This window comes from Sebastes umbrosus, chromosome 7 (genome assembly GCF_015220745.1).
Source record: "Sebastes umbrosus isolate fSebUmb1 chromosome 7, fSebUmb1.pri, whole genome shotgun sequence".
In the NCBI taxonomy this organism is placed as follows: Eukaryota; Metazoa; Chordata; class Actinopteri; order Perciformes; family Sebastidae; genus Sebastes; species Sebastes umbrosus.
Window position 1 is genome coordinate 31,888,259 of NC_051275.1, and position 14,497 is coordinate 31,902,755.

Here is a 14,497-nt window from a genome sequence, read left to right on the forward strand (position 1 = left end):
CTCTCTCTCTCTCTCTCTCTCTGCTGTCTCCATTTCCAACCATCACTCATATCTGAAGATCTCAGAGATCCTGAAGAAGTCTGTACTTCTGCACTGTGGCGCCCCCTGTTGAGGTTCAATCATCACACCTGTGGCTTCAGTTAGGGCTCTTCTCATTTCCTATGTTGTACACCCTCGATTCCTTTCCTCGCCTCCTCCCCTCGTGTCATAGTCCCTAGACAGGAGATAGGAGGAGAGAGGATGAGGAGACGAGGAGGCACAAAATAGAGAAATGAGAAGAGTGATTAGAGTAACACTTTGAGTTTGTTGACACTTTTAAACTCACAATAAAAGGAAGTTTCCAGTAGAATTGATATATGTGGATGTGGATGTGAACTGCATGTATCTATTGTCCCTGATCTTTCATTATATGTTACAGTAAATGTGGACACAAAGGGTTTCTCAGTAACAGAAACAGAAAAGGAGTTTTGTTGAATTACTACACTTTGTCTATTTGCATCTGTAGGTTTCTCCTACTTGTAATAGAAAAGTTATTGTCTTAAAGGTCCCATATTGTAAAAAGTGAGATTTTCAGGTCTTTTACATTATAAAGCAGGTTTAAGTGCTATATAAGTACTGTTAAACTATCAAAACGCTCAATATACAGAGAAATACACACAGCCCGTATTCAGAAATTGTGCGTTTGAAACAAGCCGTTAGGATTTCTGTCCATTTGTGATGTCACAAATATACAATATTTAGAACATTACACGGTTTTAAACGTAAACATTCTTAATGTGTCCCAGTTTATTTCCTATTGCAGTGTATGTAAATAACATCAGCTGACAGGAAGTAAACATGGACCCAAACTGTTGCCTAGCAACACAATTCCGTTTCAATTCTGTTTGAAATGCACTAAAACGGAGCGTTTCAGACAGAGGGTAAATACAGGCATATTCAGAGAGACAGTATGAGGAAAATAAAGTTTTTTTTTAACATTACAGCATGTAAACATGTTCTAGCAGAAACACAAAATACAAGTATGAACCTGAAAATGAGCATAATATGGGACCTTTAATATAAGTAATCAACTGGGGAAGTGTCATGGTATTAGTTAAAAACATTCACCTGTAATATCTCCCTTAATTAAATGTGCTTTGTGTCTCTATCATGGGTAAACGGCGTCACCTAGTGGTTAAAACTGAGAACTGCATTACTGTAACTTGCCTGATTACGTCACACGGAATGCTCCCCTCTGATTGGCTGTCCGGCTGTGATCACATGACTAACTCTCACTGTCTCACTGTGTGTTTCCAGATCGGTACTTTAACAGCTTCTTCTCTGTTATTCGTGTATTTAACGATGAAACAACAACCTGAAATGTGATTGTGTGTGAACAACAGACGTCGACGTGGTTATATGCTGGATTTTAATTCACCTGGACTCATAATAACAGGTGAGTTGACTGTTTTATACAGCTGGAAGTGAGTTGTTGTTGTTGTTTTGCACTGTCAGCTAATGTGTTTGTGTAACCAAAGCTGGTAAGTTAACGGTTTATTAATGGACATTATGGTATTATTAAAGACTTAACAGTGTCCTTAATTGCTTGTTATTAAACCTAATGTGTTTTTAAGAACTTAAACTCTTTGTTACTCTCCAAAGTGACCCACATTAGCTGTTTTTAGCCTTCTACTAGCTCTCTCTGTGTTACTGTATGTACTGTAACTGTGTTACTGTATGTCCTCTCTCAGTGTTACTGTATGTCCTCTCTCTGTGTTACTGTATGTCCTCTCTCTGTGTTACTGTATGTCCTCTCTCTGTGTTACTGTATGTCCTCTCTCTGTGTTACTGTATGTCCTCTCTCAGTGTTACTGTATGTCCTCTCTCTGTGTTACTGTATGTCCTCTCTCTGTGTTACTGTATGTCCTCTCTCTGTGTTACTGTATGTCCTCTCTCTGTGTTACTGTATGTCCTCTCTCTGTGTTACTGTATACTCTCTCTGTGTTACTGTATGTCCTCTCTCTGTGTTACTGTATACTCTCTCTGTGTTACTGTATGTCCTCTCTCTGTGTTACTGTATACTCTCTCTGTGTTACTGTATGTCCTCTCTCTGTGTTACTGTATGTACTCTCTCTGTGTTACTGTATGTCCTCTCTCTGTGTTACTGTATGTCCTCTCTCTGTGTTACTGTATGTCCTCTCTCTGTGTTACTGTATACTCTCTCTGTGTTACTGTATGTCCTCTCTCTGTGTTACTGTATACTCTCTCTGTGTTACTGTATGTCCTCTCTCTGTGTTACTGTATACTCTCTCTGTGTTACTGTATGTCCTCTCTCTGTGTTACTGTATGTACTCTCTCTGTGTTACTGTATGTCCTCTCTCTGTGTTACTGTATGTACTCTCTCTGTGTTACTGTATGTCCTCTCTCTGTGTTACTGTATGTCCTCTCTCTGTGTTACTGTATGTCCTCTCTCTGTGTTACTGTATGTCCTCTCTCTGTGTTACTGTATACTCTCTCTGTGTTACTGTATGTACTCTCTCTGTGTTACTGTATGTACTCTCTCTGTGTTACTGTATGTCCTCTCTCTGTGTTACTGTATGTCCTCTCTCAGTGTTACTGTATGTCCTCTCTCTGTGTTACTGTATGTCCTCTCTCTGTGTTACTGTATGTCCTCTCTCTGTGTTACTGTATGTCCTCTCTCTGTGTTACTGTATGTACTCTCTCTGTGTTACTGTATGTCCTCTCTCTGTGTTACTGTATGTCCTCTCTCTGTGTTACTGTATGTCCTCTCTCTGTGTTACTGTATACTCTCTCTGTGTTACTGTATGTACTCTCTCTGTGTTACTGTATGTCCTCTCTCTGTGTTACTGTATGTCCTCTCTCAGTGTTACTGTATGTCCTCTCTCTGTGTTACTGTATGTCCTCTCTCTGTGTTACTGTATGTCCTCTCTCTGTGTTACTGTATGTACTCTCTCTGTGTTACTGTATGTCCTCTCTCTGTGTTACTGTATGTACTCTGAAGCTCACAAATGAGTGTGTTGCTTTTGTCTTCTTCTTTTGAGTGAGTAATCTTCTGTGACTCACTCTCACTTCTACAACTTGAGCCAAAACTCTTGTCCCTCTCTCTAAGCTGTTTACTCTAATGTGATTTGTCCCTCTGCACAGATAAACAGGCCTCCTCTGTCCTCTGCTACCATTGGTTAAATACATGCATGAGTCAGACCTAAACGATCTGGCACACTTTGACAAAGACACTTAAAGCTTTTTTTATTTACTTTGAATTATAGAGATAATAGAGATCATCTGCTCTATAAAGCTCAAAGCAAGGAGAGCAAAATGTACCTATGTTAAACAAGAGATACTGGAACATTTGTGTTATCTCTTCCAGGTTTATTCATTGAATCGAGATGTTGTTTTTCCCCATGAGGCCTGAAAAATACCTTCCTTATCTGAATCTTGATCCAACAAGAGCCTGTAGTTTCAGTTGTAGATATGAAATATGTCAGATTCAGACTCAGTTTCGGTATGAACCCAGCATTGTTTGGTTTCCAATATCACTCAGCTGTTTGTTTTTTTATTTCTTCCCCCTTGTTACCTGTGCAGCATACACATTTTGGTTCAAGCAGGAAATGTTTTGCAGTCTTTGAATTCAGTTTCAAGGAAAGCCAGTCACTTAAAAACAAAATATATCATGTATGTAACGTAATGTGTGCATGTTGAAGAGCTTGTTTCCTCCATGTGCAAACACTTTTTCTCAAACCAAACAGTCCAGTATATTGTATGTTTCTGTTCTAGCAGCTTTCCCTACTTCCCCTCTCTTTTAAGCAATCAAACCTCATTAATCACGAGACCTGAGATGCCAGTAAACTGCTTTTTTTTTTTTTTTATGTGGGGTGTTTTTTTGGTGCTCGTGAGCTCGGCTCCCAGCAGCCCCGGCTCCCAGCAGCCCCGGCTTGTCAGCAGCTGGAGCCGTGTGTGGCTTTGTGCTAGAGATGAGCTGTGCCGGTTATTCTCTGTCTGTGGTGTTGAAAACATCTAGAACCCTCTCTTTGTCACGTCTGTAAAGGTTAGGCAGAGGTGTGTTTGTAGAAGTGAGACAATGGTGTTTGAGATTGCTGTGTTGTTTCATAGCTATGGAGCTACTCAGAGTTAAATCAGACACATTTATTAGTATCTCTCAACAGAAACTCTGTAGATTCCCCCTTTTCCTAAATTATTCAATTGTCAAATTCACTTTATATGTTTCTTATAAACATGGTTGGTAAACATCAGTGTGTTGAATGCAGTTTATCGATGTCATACCAGGATCTCTGTGTAATGAATTTAGGATTTGTATGTCCTGCTGCCATTTCAAGCTGCAGCAGTATCGGGTCACTCACCACACATGAACATGTGATGTAACATTGCGTGTTTTGTTCCTCCTTTTTGGTCTCAGAGCTGCGGAGCATCATCTGACCAGAGCTGAAACTACTGACATCCATTAAATCAGATCATTCTGTGTTTGACGATGAAGACGGACATGCCTTACAACCAGGTAAGGTGCTTTTCAGATGAAGTTGATAAACAGAAAATAGATTTTGAATGATTTCCATTTTTTGATTATTTGTTTAAATTAGTTATCAAGTCAAAATACCAAACATTTACCAGGTAAAGCTTCTCTAATGTGGAAATTAATTTGTTCACACTTTAGAAGTGACGTTTTTATCTGTCAGTAAAAGAGACATTTTTAATATTTCACTTGTGACTCTTGTAACTTGAGACTGGCATCTTTATTTATTTACCTCATGCAGGAAGCCATATACAAACAGATTTCCTCTTATGTTTGTTCGTATCCATGATTTGTTCTTATTTTGTTAGTTCCTCTTGATTTCTGGGATTCACCATGGTGGTTCTTATTTTTGTTCCTCTCTGAGGTTAGAGAGAACATTTTACGAGTGATCGAGAACACTCTTAAGAGAAACACATATTGTTTTCAAGTTCCACTAATTGTTTGTCCAACGCAAGGAAGCATGAGTTTTAAATTTGAGGAACATCAAAAAAACACGTGAATAATCAAATTTATATGATTAAATTTATATATTTAAAGTAATTATAATGATTGGATTATTAAATGTGTGGGCTAAAAAAATACTATTGGTCCATTGATGCCAATTAAGACTATAAAAACCCTTGAATGATATCACATGCGTTCATCTTCTGAATGGCTTACATGCTGCTCTTAGATGCTTTTTGATTTTCCTGTAACACCAGTACTGACGCTCTGGAAAATCACACTTTATTTAAGTTTATTTAACAGTACCTCAGTTTCACTACTACTGTTGTAGAATTTCCAAATTTGGGATCAAATCAATCTATCGATCTATTGTTCGTTCCTTCGTTAAGGGGGCGTTACCTTTGCTACCTTTGCCACATGCCTCCAATTTGTGATCAAGTGGGATTCTTCATTCAGCACACCCGACACCAATCTGAGAGCAGATTTGGATGGTGAAGAACATTTGGTGCATCTGGAGTTGACTTCTCTTATTTGTAACAGAAAATTAAGAGAAATTATCATAGAAATTTAAGAGAATATTGCTGCGTGAGGCCCATTGTGTGCCGTAAAAATTTAATATAATTGATGCAGCCCTGTTAATCTCTACTGTATTTTTAGACTATGTGTTATGAGAAAATGCTTTCTGTTAAATTCAGTGAGCTTGTTACTCACATCAGAACCGTGGAGTTTCCCCATAATGTCTGTCATAGGATGACAGCTCATCCCATGTCAGCTCTGAATCACATCTCCATTTCATATTTTCATTTTATACTCACTCTTCTTTAAAAAAAGTAATCCATTGTCATCAACAGAGTTAATATTATTAACAAATTATACAATTAGTTTCACACATTTATGGCTGCAGATGGTTTTACCCACAGAAAACTCATTGTGGAAGAAATCAGGAATTCTTCCTCCATTAAAGTTTCAGTTCAACCAAATCACAAAAACCACAGGTGAAGAGTGAAAGTGTCTCCCTGCTTGGCCATGATATTCACTTTAATAGTAGTTTATATAGTAGTAAAGCACCAATAATCCCAACAACAAACCGTTCTGCTCCTGCTCATTCATGGGTCGCAAACATGGAGTTCCCAATAACAAAATGATCTCATGTTGCAAATTTGGTGAGGTTGAAATTAAAATCCTCAAAATAGTATATACTCATTGTGTTAATGTGTTCTTCTGATGCCTGCAGCTGGAGGACGTGGAGAGGAGGAGACAAGAATCCAACAGGAAAGCAAATGAGGTAGGTTACAGAAACACACACACACTTTATTAAACACCAAATGACTTCAGCACAAAACCAAATAAGTCAAACAGAATCCATCACAGTCGTCACATCTCACAAATAAATACACACATCCAGAGATAAATATGATTTACCCCCCCTCCCCTCCAGTACTCCAGATGTGTGTTAGCTCTGGCCACCGTGGCCACTGTGCTGCTGGCCGCCACGGCGCTCTATAACCTCCTGACACCGAGGGTTCCCTCCTCCCATCCCGGCCCAAGCAGCAGCCTCCGTCTGCCCCAGGGAGAGTCCTGCTCAGACCCCTGCAAGTAAGCAACACACCTGCATACACACGGACACAATCATTTACTAAGCCTTCATGTTTGAAACTGTGTATCATACCAGCTGTTTTAATAGCTGTCACATAATGTAAGCTATTTTGCTCAGTTGTGATGGAACTGTAAGTGTTTAAACTTTCCACTATTCGAAACACTTCCCATCCATGTTGGTTTAAAAGTTAGCTTGACAGTTCATTCGATTCAAAACTCCACAACAAGCAAGTGGACCTTTTTTTAAAGAATTGTGGGCAAGGTGTGTTCAGAGTGGGACATTTTACAGTTGAAAAGTAAACTTGACAAGCTATGTAATAGTCTGTTTGCCAAACTATAGAGCCCTATTGTGAACCCGGGAATGTTTTTACTTGTATTATAAACCCTCCTCTCTTTTTTTGAGGATATTATTTAGCTGTAGTCATATTATTCTAGTTTGGTGTGGTACTCGCCTTTGTTACCTCCAATACCCAATTGTGAGTCACCTCAGAGTGTAAGGGTGTGGAAATTAAAATGTACATGTTTGGCATAGTTTGGATAACTGTGTTCATAAATATCCTGCAATTTATAACAGAGTTGATGCTATTTCAATTATCTCAAATACAGAAGTTATCTGCCCAATCCAATCCTTCTAAATTGAATGAAACTTCATCAAAATTGGCACAACGTGGGATGAAATACGGCCACTTCTGGTTTAAACAACCATTTATTTATTTTGACAATATCAGAAATGGATTCAGCGTCATCAATATCCCCAGAAGCACTCCAATACTCAAAGCAGTTGCTGAAATATCGTCTATATATGTGATTATGCTAATTATGCAAGTTGCACAACATATGCAAGTTAGCATCCAGCAGTTTCTAAATGCTGGGGACTCATATTGAACATTTCTAACATAAAACTTTAGGGTACTCAACATTTCCGGGTTCTCATTGCTGGCAAGTAGACCATAAGGTTGACGCTGGTTCTAAATGACCTCAAACATGTAACACATCTTTGGCATTTCTGTACTAAAATATCTTTTTACTCATCAGCTGACATGTCATATAATAATATATCTGTGATAAACTAATATCGACCTGGTCGGTTTATCGGTCAAGCTCTACTCTATAGGCTGAACCAGGAGTCCAGATATTATTAATCATTATCTCACCCCTCCGGTCAGGATCGTTCTGGTGGAGAGCATCCCTGAAGGCCTGGAGTTCAACTCCAGCACCACTCACCCCTCCATCTACCAGGCGTGGGTCAACCTGATGGCCGAGGCTCGCAGCAGCGTCGACATCGCCTCCTTCTACTGGTCGCTCACTAACCAAGACACTGGCACTCATGAGCCGACAGCCGATCAGGTCAGCTGGAGCTGTGGAAAGCAGACGGGATGAGTTTAATAATGGACAAGTCAAAGAATAACATCTACAACGTTACATTTATTTTGTTGCTGTGTTCACAGGGTGAGAGCGTTCTGAAGACACTAGCTGAACTTTCGGGGAAGTTGTCTGTTCGTATCGCGGTGAGCACACCACAGGGGAGTAAACCACAAGCAGACCTCAGACTGCTCAACGACTCAGGTGACCCTCCGACTGTCTCTAACTTTGTACCAGCGAGTGTCAGATGTGATGTTTGGGTTAATATTGACTTTATATTGAGCCTGCACCTGCAGAGATAATTCATATTCTAGTTTGTTTCACTTTTTGGCATTTTTCTGTCATGTGAGAACTGACAGTGTAGAGAGACAGAAAACATGGGGAGAGAGAGGAGTATGACGGCCGGAATTGGTGACAGTATGTTGTCCAATTGAATGATTTTGATTATAAAAAATAAAATGTATGAAGAGTTTTGTCTGATGTAATGCACATTTTGTTGCATTAAACATCAATTTGATTAAATTTATATAAAATATTTCAATGCCACAAAGATATTATTTTTATTTTGTTTATTTTAATGTAATATTTACTTTGTTTCTAATGTTTTCATATTTATTTTACATCTCTTTTGGTTCAAGTGTGGAAAATAGTGTCTCAAACTAGTGGTTAAAATGAAACAATGCTTTATGAGTAAAGCTACACTGGGGATCAATTCATTATGAACACTTATTTACACTATTTATTGTTTTTTTTTCTACATTAAATAGGTAAATGCCTCTGTTAACCCAAAAATAATTTAATTATTTAAACTTTTTGCTGTGAGAAACACTGATTCTTTTAAATTTCTGGCTACATGTTAGATATGGAGTCTCAGCCTCTGCCCAAAACATCAATATTAAAATTAATTTCTTTTGGCTCTGTACTATGAAGCAGAATATTATTCAGGTCTGCTGTGCTTTACAGTTAATTCAACAGTTATTCACCTAGGGCTGCATGTATTAATCGATTAATTGTCATCTATTAAATTAATCACCAACTATTTTGATAATCGATTAATCAGTTTGAGTTATTTTTTAAGAAAAAAAAGTCTCTGTAAACTGAATATCTTTGAGTTGTGGACAAAACAAGACATTTTATAGACCAAACATCTATTCGATTAATCGAGAAAATAAATCGACAGATTAAATTAACAATGAAAATAACCGTTAGTTGCAGCCCTATATTCACTGCTGTCAGTTTGTCTCTGGTCTCACTAACAAAGACAGTCTTTTGAGCTTGAGAATAAAATCCTTCCGGGCATCATAACTGTTGTTTTTCAGCTGATAGTGAATATGTGATGTGTGTTTCAGGAGCTGACATCAGAACCGTTAACATGAGGAAGCTCACCACAGGCGTCCTCCACACAAAGTTCTGGGTTGTGGACAAGAAACACATTTACATCGGCAGCGCCAACATGGACTGGAGGTCCCTCACACAGGTACACACACACACACGCACACAGACACTCACACAGGTACACACACACACACACACACACACACAAACACACACACACACACACACACACACACACACACACACACACACACACAGGTTATCAGTCAGAATCACATGTGTTATCCTGTGTGTGTGTGTGTTTATGGGAATTTCTTACATGGTTTACCAGAATAGGTTTGTTACTCTGTAGACAGCATCAGTGTTTCACACAGTAGTCGTGGGAGGAAGTGGATAAGACATGAAGTATTGTTAGTTTTTTAAACTCTGAATTCAGTATTAGTATTAGTATTAGTATTATTCAGCGTTCCAGTCTGATAAAGGATCCGAGGTGATATCTGCTAAACTGAATGAAAGGTTGTCATGGTAACCGATGCCATCAGACTTATGTTTCTTCTACTTTTAAGAGGAAGTTCTTGTGTTGGCTCAAACTTTCCGTCACATGCCATGCTGAAAGAATAATTTAAACTTGCTTTAACACTGTCATGATCTCAAACCACATCTCAGTTTTAGCTTTCCCAATCATATGTTCAGTAATAATTTTGCTGAGTTGTCACTGCCATGAACATCCTGTTCTCTATTGTGTTTTTCCATTATGTCTTGTGGCTCTTGTGATCACTTCATCTCATATGATTTCTTTCTTGTATGTTATATAATGTCCTTGTTAAGCACTTTGTGACTTATGTCTGTGAAAAGTGCTATATAAATAAATTAGGAAAGTGCACCAACATCCCATAAAACACTATTTTATTTAATAATTTCTGTAGAATTTAAGATCTCAGGAGTTACTATTTAAATGTCATTCAAAATAAGTTTAGAAAAGAAGAAGAAGAAAATATCGTCCCGATATAAAGTAAGGCTGCACAATTAATCAAAATGTTATCAAAATCGCAGGAGAAGTAATATTTGTTAAAGGTGAAATGTTTGTCAAAATAGCATTTTTATATATATATATATATTATTTATTTATTTTTTTAATATTGTGTTGTTGCAGAGATGTCCTGGCCTACAAAAATCACACCATAATTGTTTTAATATGTTTTTCAATGAAAATGAGAATAATGATGTAAAAAATATCATTCCCTCTAAAATCGCAAATCATATCGCAATTGCAAATATCAGTCAAAATAATCACAATTGGATATTTTCTCAAAATCGTGCAGCGCTAATATGAAGTAAATAAATCTCCACAAATTCTGTGGTTTTAGACATTTGTCATCTTTTACATTCTGACTCTTGTTTGTGTGAAGAAAAATCATTTGCACAGTGATATGATGCGAATTAGTTAATATTGTGCCGTCGGTGTGTAGGTGAAGGAGCTGGGCGTGGTGGTCTACAACTGCAGCTGCTTGGCTGCAGACCTGGGGAAGATCTTTGAGGCCTATTGGTTCATGGGAGAGAGTCAGTCCATCCCGTCACCTTGGCCCAGCAGCTTCTCCACCCTCTACAACAAGGACACGCCCCTCCAGTTGTCACTCAACAACACACCGTCCAACGTCTACCTGTCGGTAAGATACATGCAGGGAGGGACGGATGAGAGATTTCTGTTTTTGTTTCAGTATATTAACAGGAAGATCCCTTTCTGTTAAAGAAAATAAATAACATTGACGATTAGTTATGTCAACTCTCATAGATTTACTTATTTGTTGTTGAAGTGGCAGCAAATCTACAAATAATTTACAAGATTTCCCTCCTCATTCTCTCTCTCTCTCTCTCTCTCTCTTTCTCTCTCTCTCTCTCTCAGAGTTCCCCTCCGTCCTTCTGTGCAGCCGGCAGGACTTCAGACATTCAGTCCATCCTCAGTGTGATGGAAGACGCCCAGAGCTTCATCTACATCGCTGTCATGAACTACCTGCCCACCATGGAGTTCTCTCATCCTAAAAGGTGCAGCTGTTCAGAGTCTGGTGAAACAGAACTACAGGGAGGATAGTTGAGATAAGATAGAAGAGGCAGAGTTCAGTTTTATAGTTAGTGCAGCTCTTAGGAACTGCTGAAGGTCATTTTTAGCCTTGTTAATATACCTGAAAACTAATGACATTCCCATTAGCCGCTGCTGTGCTTTGTATTTAGTGTGAATTAGCAAATGTTAGCATGCACGCCTAGTTTTATTCTCAGTTTCATTCCCTTGGAAGAATTGGAACACAACTTATTTGAATGGTTAATGTGATGTCTCATGTACTTACTGTTTACTCTGCGTGTGGCGCCCTCTGCAGGTACTGGGCCGACATCGACACCCAGCTGAGGCGAGTCGGGTACGAGAAGCGGATCAAAGTGCGTCTGCTGATCAGCTGCTGGGCCAGCACCCAACCCGTCATGTTGCCCTTCCTGAAGTCTCTGGCTTCAGTTTATGACCCCAAGAGCAAACTGGACATCCAGGTGGTACGTAGCTCTTCTGTGTTTCTGGTTTTGGTCATGTCTCCTCTGCCACTGAGGAAGGAGGTTGTACATATTATGATGCATATTGTATAGTAAAAACAATAACCTGATGACCTGTCGTTCCCCTCATCCAGAGGCTGTTTGTGGTGCCTGCCAGCCCAAAACAGAAGGAGATTCCCTTTGCCAGAGTCAACCACAACAAGTACATGGTGACTGACAAGATAGCCTACATAGGTAAAGCTGCACAGACACTGCATAGTTAATCAATTATGAAAATAATATTAATCACATCTGATGAATCACCTGTCAAGAAGAAGTGATGAATCGGCTAAAATATAATCTGTGTTTTTCTGTCTTCAGGTACGTCTAACTGGTCAGGTGACTACTTTGTGAACACAGCCGGCTCAGCATTGGTCGTCAACCAGACGGCATCACAGTCCCCGGAGCCAACCGTCCAATCACAGCTGAAGGCCGTGTTTGAGAGGGACTGGGAGTCCGACTACAGCACTCCTCTCACTCAGCACTCCAACCTCAAAGACTTGTGTTAGTTTCAACAGCTAATATTAGTTACAAACACCAGATCAGTGTGGACTCAACACATACTGCAGTGTTATACTGTAGTTACACATTTATTCAGTATTTAAAGTTTCATGCATTTTGCACTAGCCAGCTGAAACAACACAAACGACCTCTCAGCTAAGCGGAGTTTCCCCATTTTCTGAGGTCCAACGGAAGATTGATGACCTCCAGTAAACCTTACAGCTTTAGTGCCAAACTCCTATTTCACCAAAGTAATGTGTCATCAAACCAGTAAACTGCCCAGTACTACCAGTCTTACACTGTCCAGGGTTGTTCAAGGGTGCCTTCTAATTTTAAGGCAAGAATTATTATGTATCTCTCTGCTGTTTCTATCAAAACTGGTCCATGAATCAAACTACATGTATGGGTCAAAAGCCAGGTAAATCTGCTGTAACATCGGAGCAGAATGTACTGCAACATGTTGCCACCATCATTGACAAATTATGATTTGTTTCTTTTAAAAAAAACTCCAACCGACTTCTTCGATTACCTCAAATTCAGTTAATCATGTGGTTTCCATCGTGTAGTGGCAGTAGCAGAAGGTAGTTTCAGCTTCTCAGTCACGTCTCTTCATCACGTTCTCATCCCAACTCGTCACATACTGACACTTTGTCAGTGACCCCTCAGCGTCACTTTTCAGTCGCAGTAAACACATGCTTAATGTTGTGAATTAAACAAAAACACTTAGTTTTAGGCAACAAAACCACTATAGTTAGGTTTAGTAAAACAACATGGTTGGGGATAAAACTACTTCCTATCCACCTCCCCTCCCGCCCACCCAGCGTGTCTCTTTTGCTCTTTACACTACGCCACCACAGTCACTACCGGCACACTTTCCTTGAGTGTTTACTGTTGCCACAGATGGGTTTACATTGTAGTTAATGGAAAGCCCAGTGCGTCTCCTACCGTCACTTAAGGGTGCCTTGTGCGGCGGTATTAAAACGCCGACGGCCGTGACAAAGCGTCTGTATTTGACGCCCTGGGAATGAGAACGGGCTGGTCTGTTTGATGATGAGACACAATGATGCTTTCAACTGGCTCCCATAGAACTCCATGTTAAGTGATCTATTCATTGATCACTTTCTAGTTTTATAAAATCAATCACAGTGCATTTCTTTTCTACATCAGCCTCAGTGGGAGTTTTTATATCCCAGCTCACCTCAGGGAGTAGAGTCTTTTCTTAATTGATCATTTTAGTTTGCTGGAATAATGAATGCGCAAGCTGCTGTGCTGTGCCTGTAAATAAGATTCAGGCTTTTTAAATTACACTCTCGGTCTTCACGACTGTTTTTAAAATGAATTAATTTGTGTGTACAATAGATTGGAAGTTTGCAGCCGCAGTAAATGAAGATGAACTAATTGAATTTCCACTGTGTGGAGTGATTTGAAATGACCAATTAGTGAAGAGGTGGTTGTTATGGCAACTGTCCAAAGAAGCGTGTTTACTAGTAGCAGCATAAAAAAAGCTCTGAGGCAGTTATCGTGTACATGTCCTTCTTTCCTCCCTCTTCATAAAGAAATGACTCTCAATAAATGAATTTGAATCAAATCTGTTCCAGCCTCTTTAAACTTCTTCATGTGATAAACATATCTTCAATTATTTTAGAAGTGCTCGCTCAGGGCTATGGACAATAAGAATTATTTATATAAAAACAATGGACTTCATCCCACTCTTTATTGATTTGTTAGCAAACAGCCTCCGTATGACTTGTTAGACTGCTAGATCAGAGTCTCAGGCAGCTCCACATGGTGGTACGATGTTAAAGAGACGGTTAAATTCACCATATACTCTCCTACCTTCGTAAGTAGACAGGTTTTGATCAACTACAATGTTTGTAGTTGATCAGTGCACTGAAGGGCAGCGAAAACTCCCACACAATCACACTTACTACTACTACTACTGTTTGTTTCATACTTATGTCATACAACGTTTCAGATTGAACAACTTTCATCAAGTAAATGAGCTGCAGGATCGAAGCCAGGATTTTAGAAATGCTGAGGTCATGACTCCAAATTCCCTTTTTTTTACACACATTCGCATCCTTGAAAAAATACATTTTATTTCCCTTTATGAGTGTCTAAATGCTGCTTTATACACACTCCTCACAATGCCAGAAA

General features: G+C 39.2%; 1 protein-coding gene across 2 annotated transcripts; it reads left to right on the plus strand.

The window, feature by feature from the left end:
* The first annotated feature begins 1,263 nt into the window (after positions 1-1,263).
* Positions 1,264-13,928, plus strand: pld3 (phospholipase D family, member 3). Of its 2 annotated transcripts, none has more exons than XM_037775368.1 (12): positions 1,264-1,435; positions 4,408-4,513; positions 6,207-6,257; positions 6,411-6,568; positions 7,735-7,915; positions 8,017-8,134; positions 9,280-9,407; positions 10,735-10,932; positions 11,169-11,308; positions 11,638-11,803; positions 11,935-12,034; positions 12,161-13,928. In XM_037775368.1, the coding sequence occupies exons 2-12, from the start codon at positions 4,487-4,489 to the stop codon at positions 12,346-12,348; spliced, it is 1,455 nt and encodes a 484-aa protein (XP_037631296.1). In that variant the 5' UTR covers positions 1,264-1,435; positions 4,408-4,486; the 3' UTR covers positions 12,349-13,928. The 2 variants fall into 2 exon arrangements, with proteins under 2 accessions (XP_037631296.1, XP_037631295.1); XM_037775367.1 differs by having other exon boundaries at positions 4,415-4,513.
* Positions 13,929-14,497: the final 569 nt, after the last annotated feature.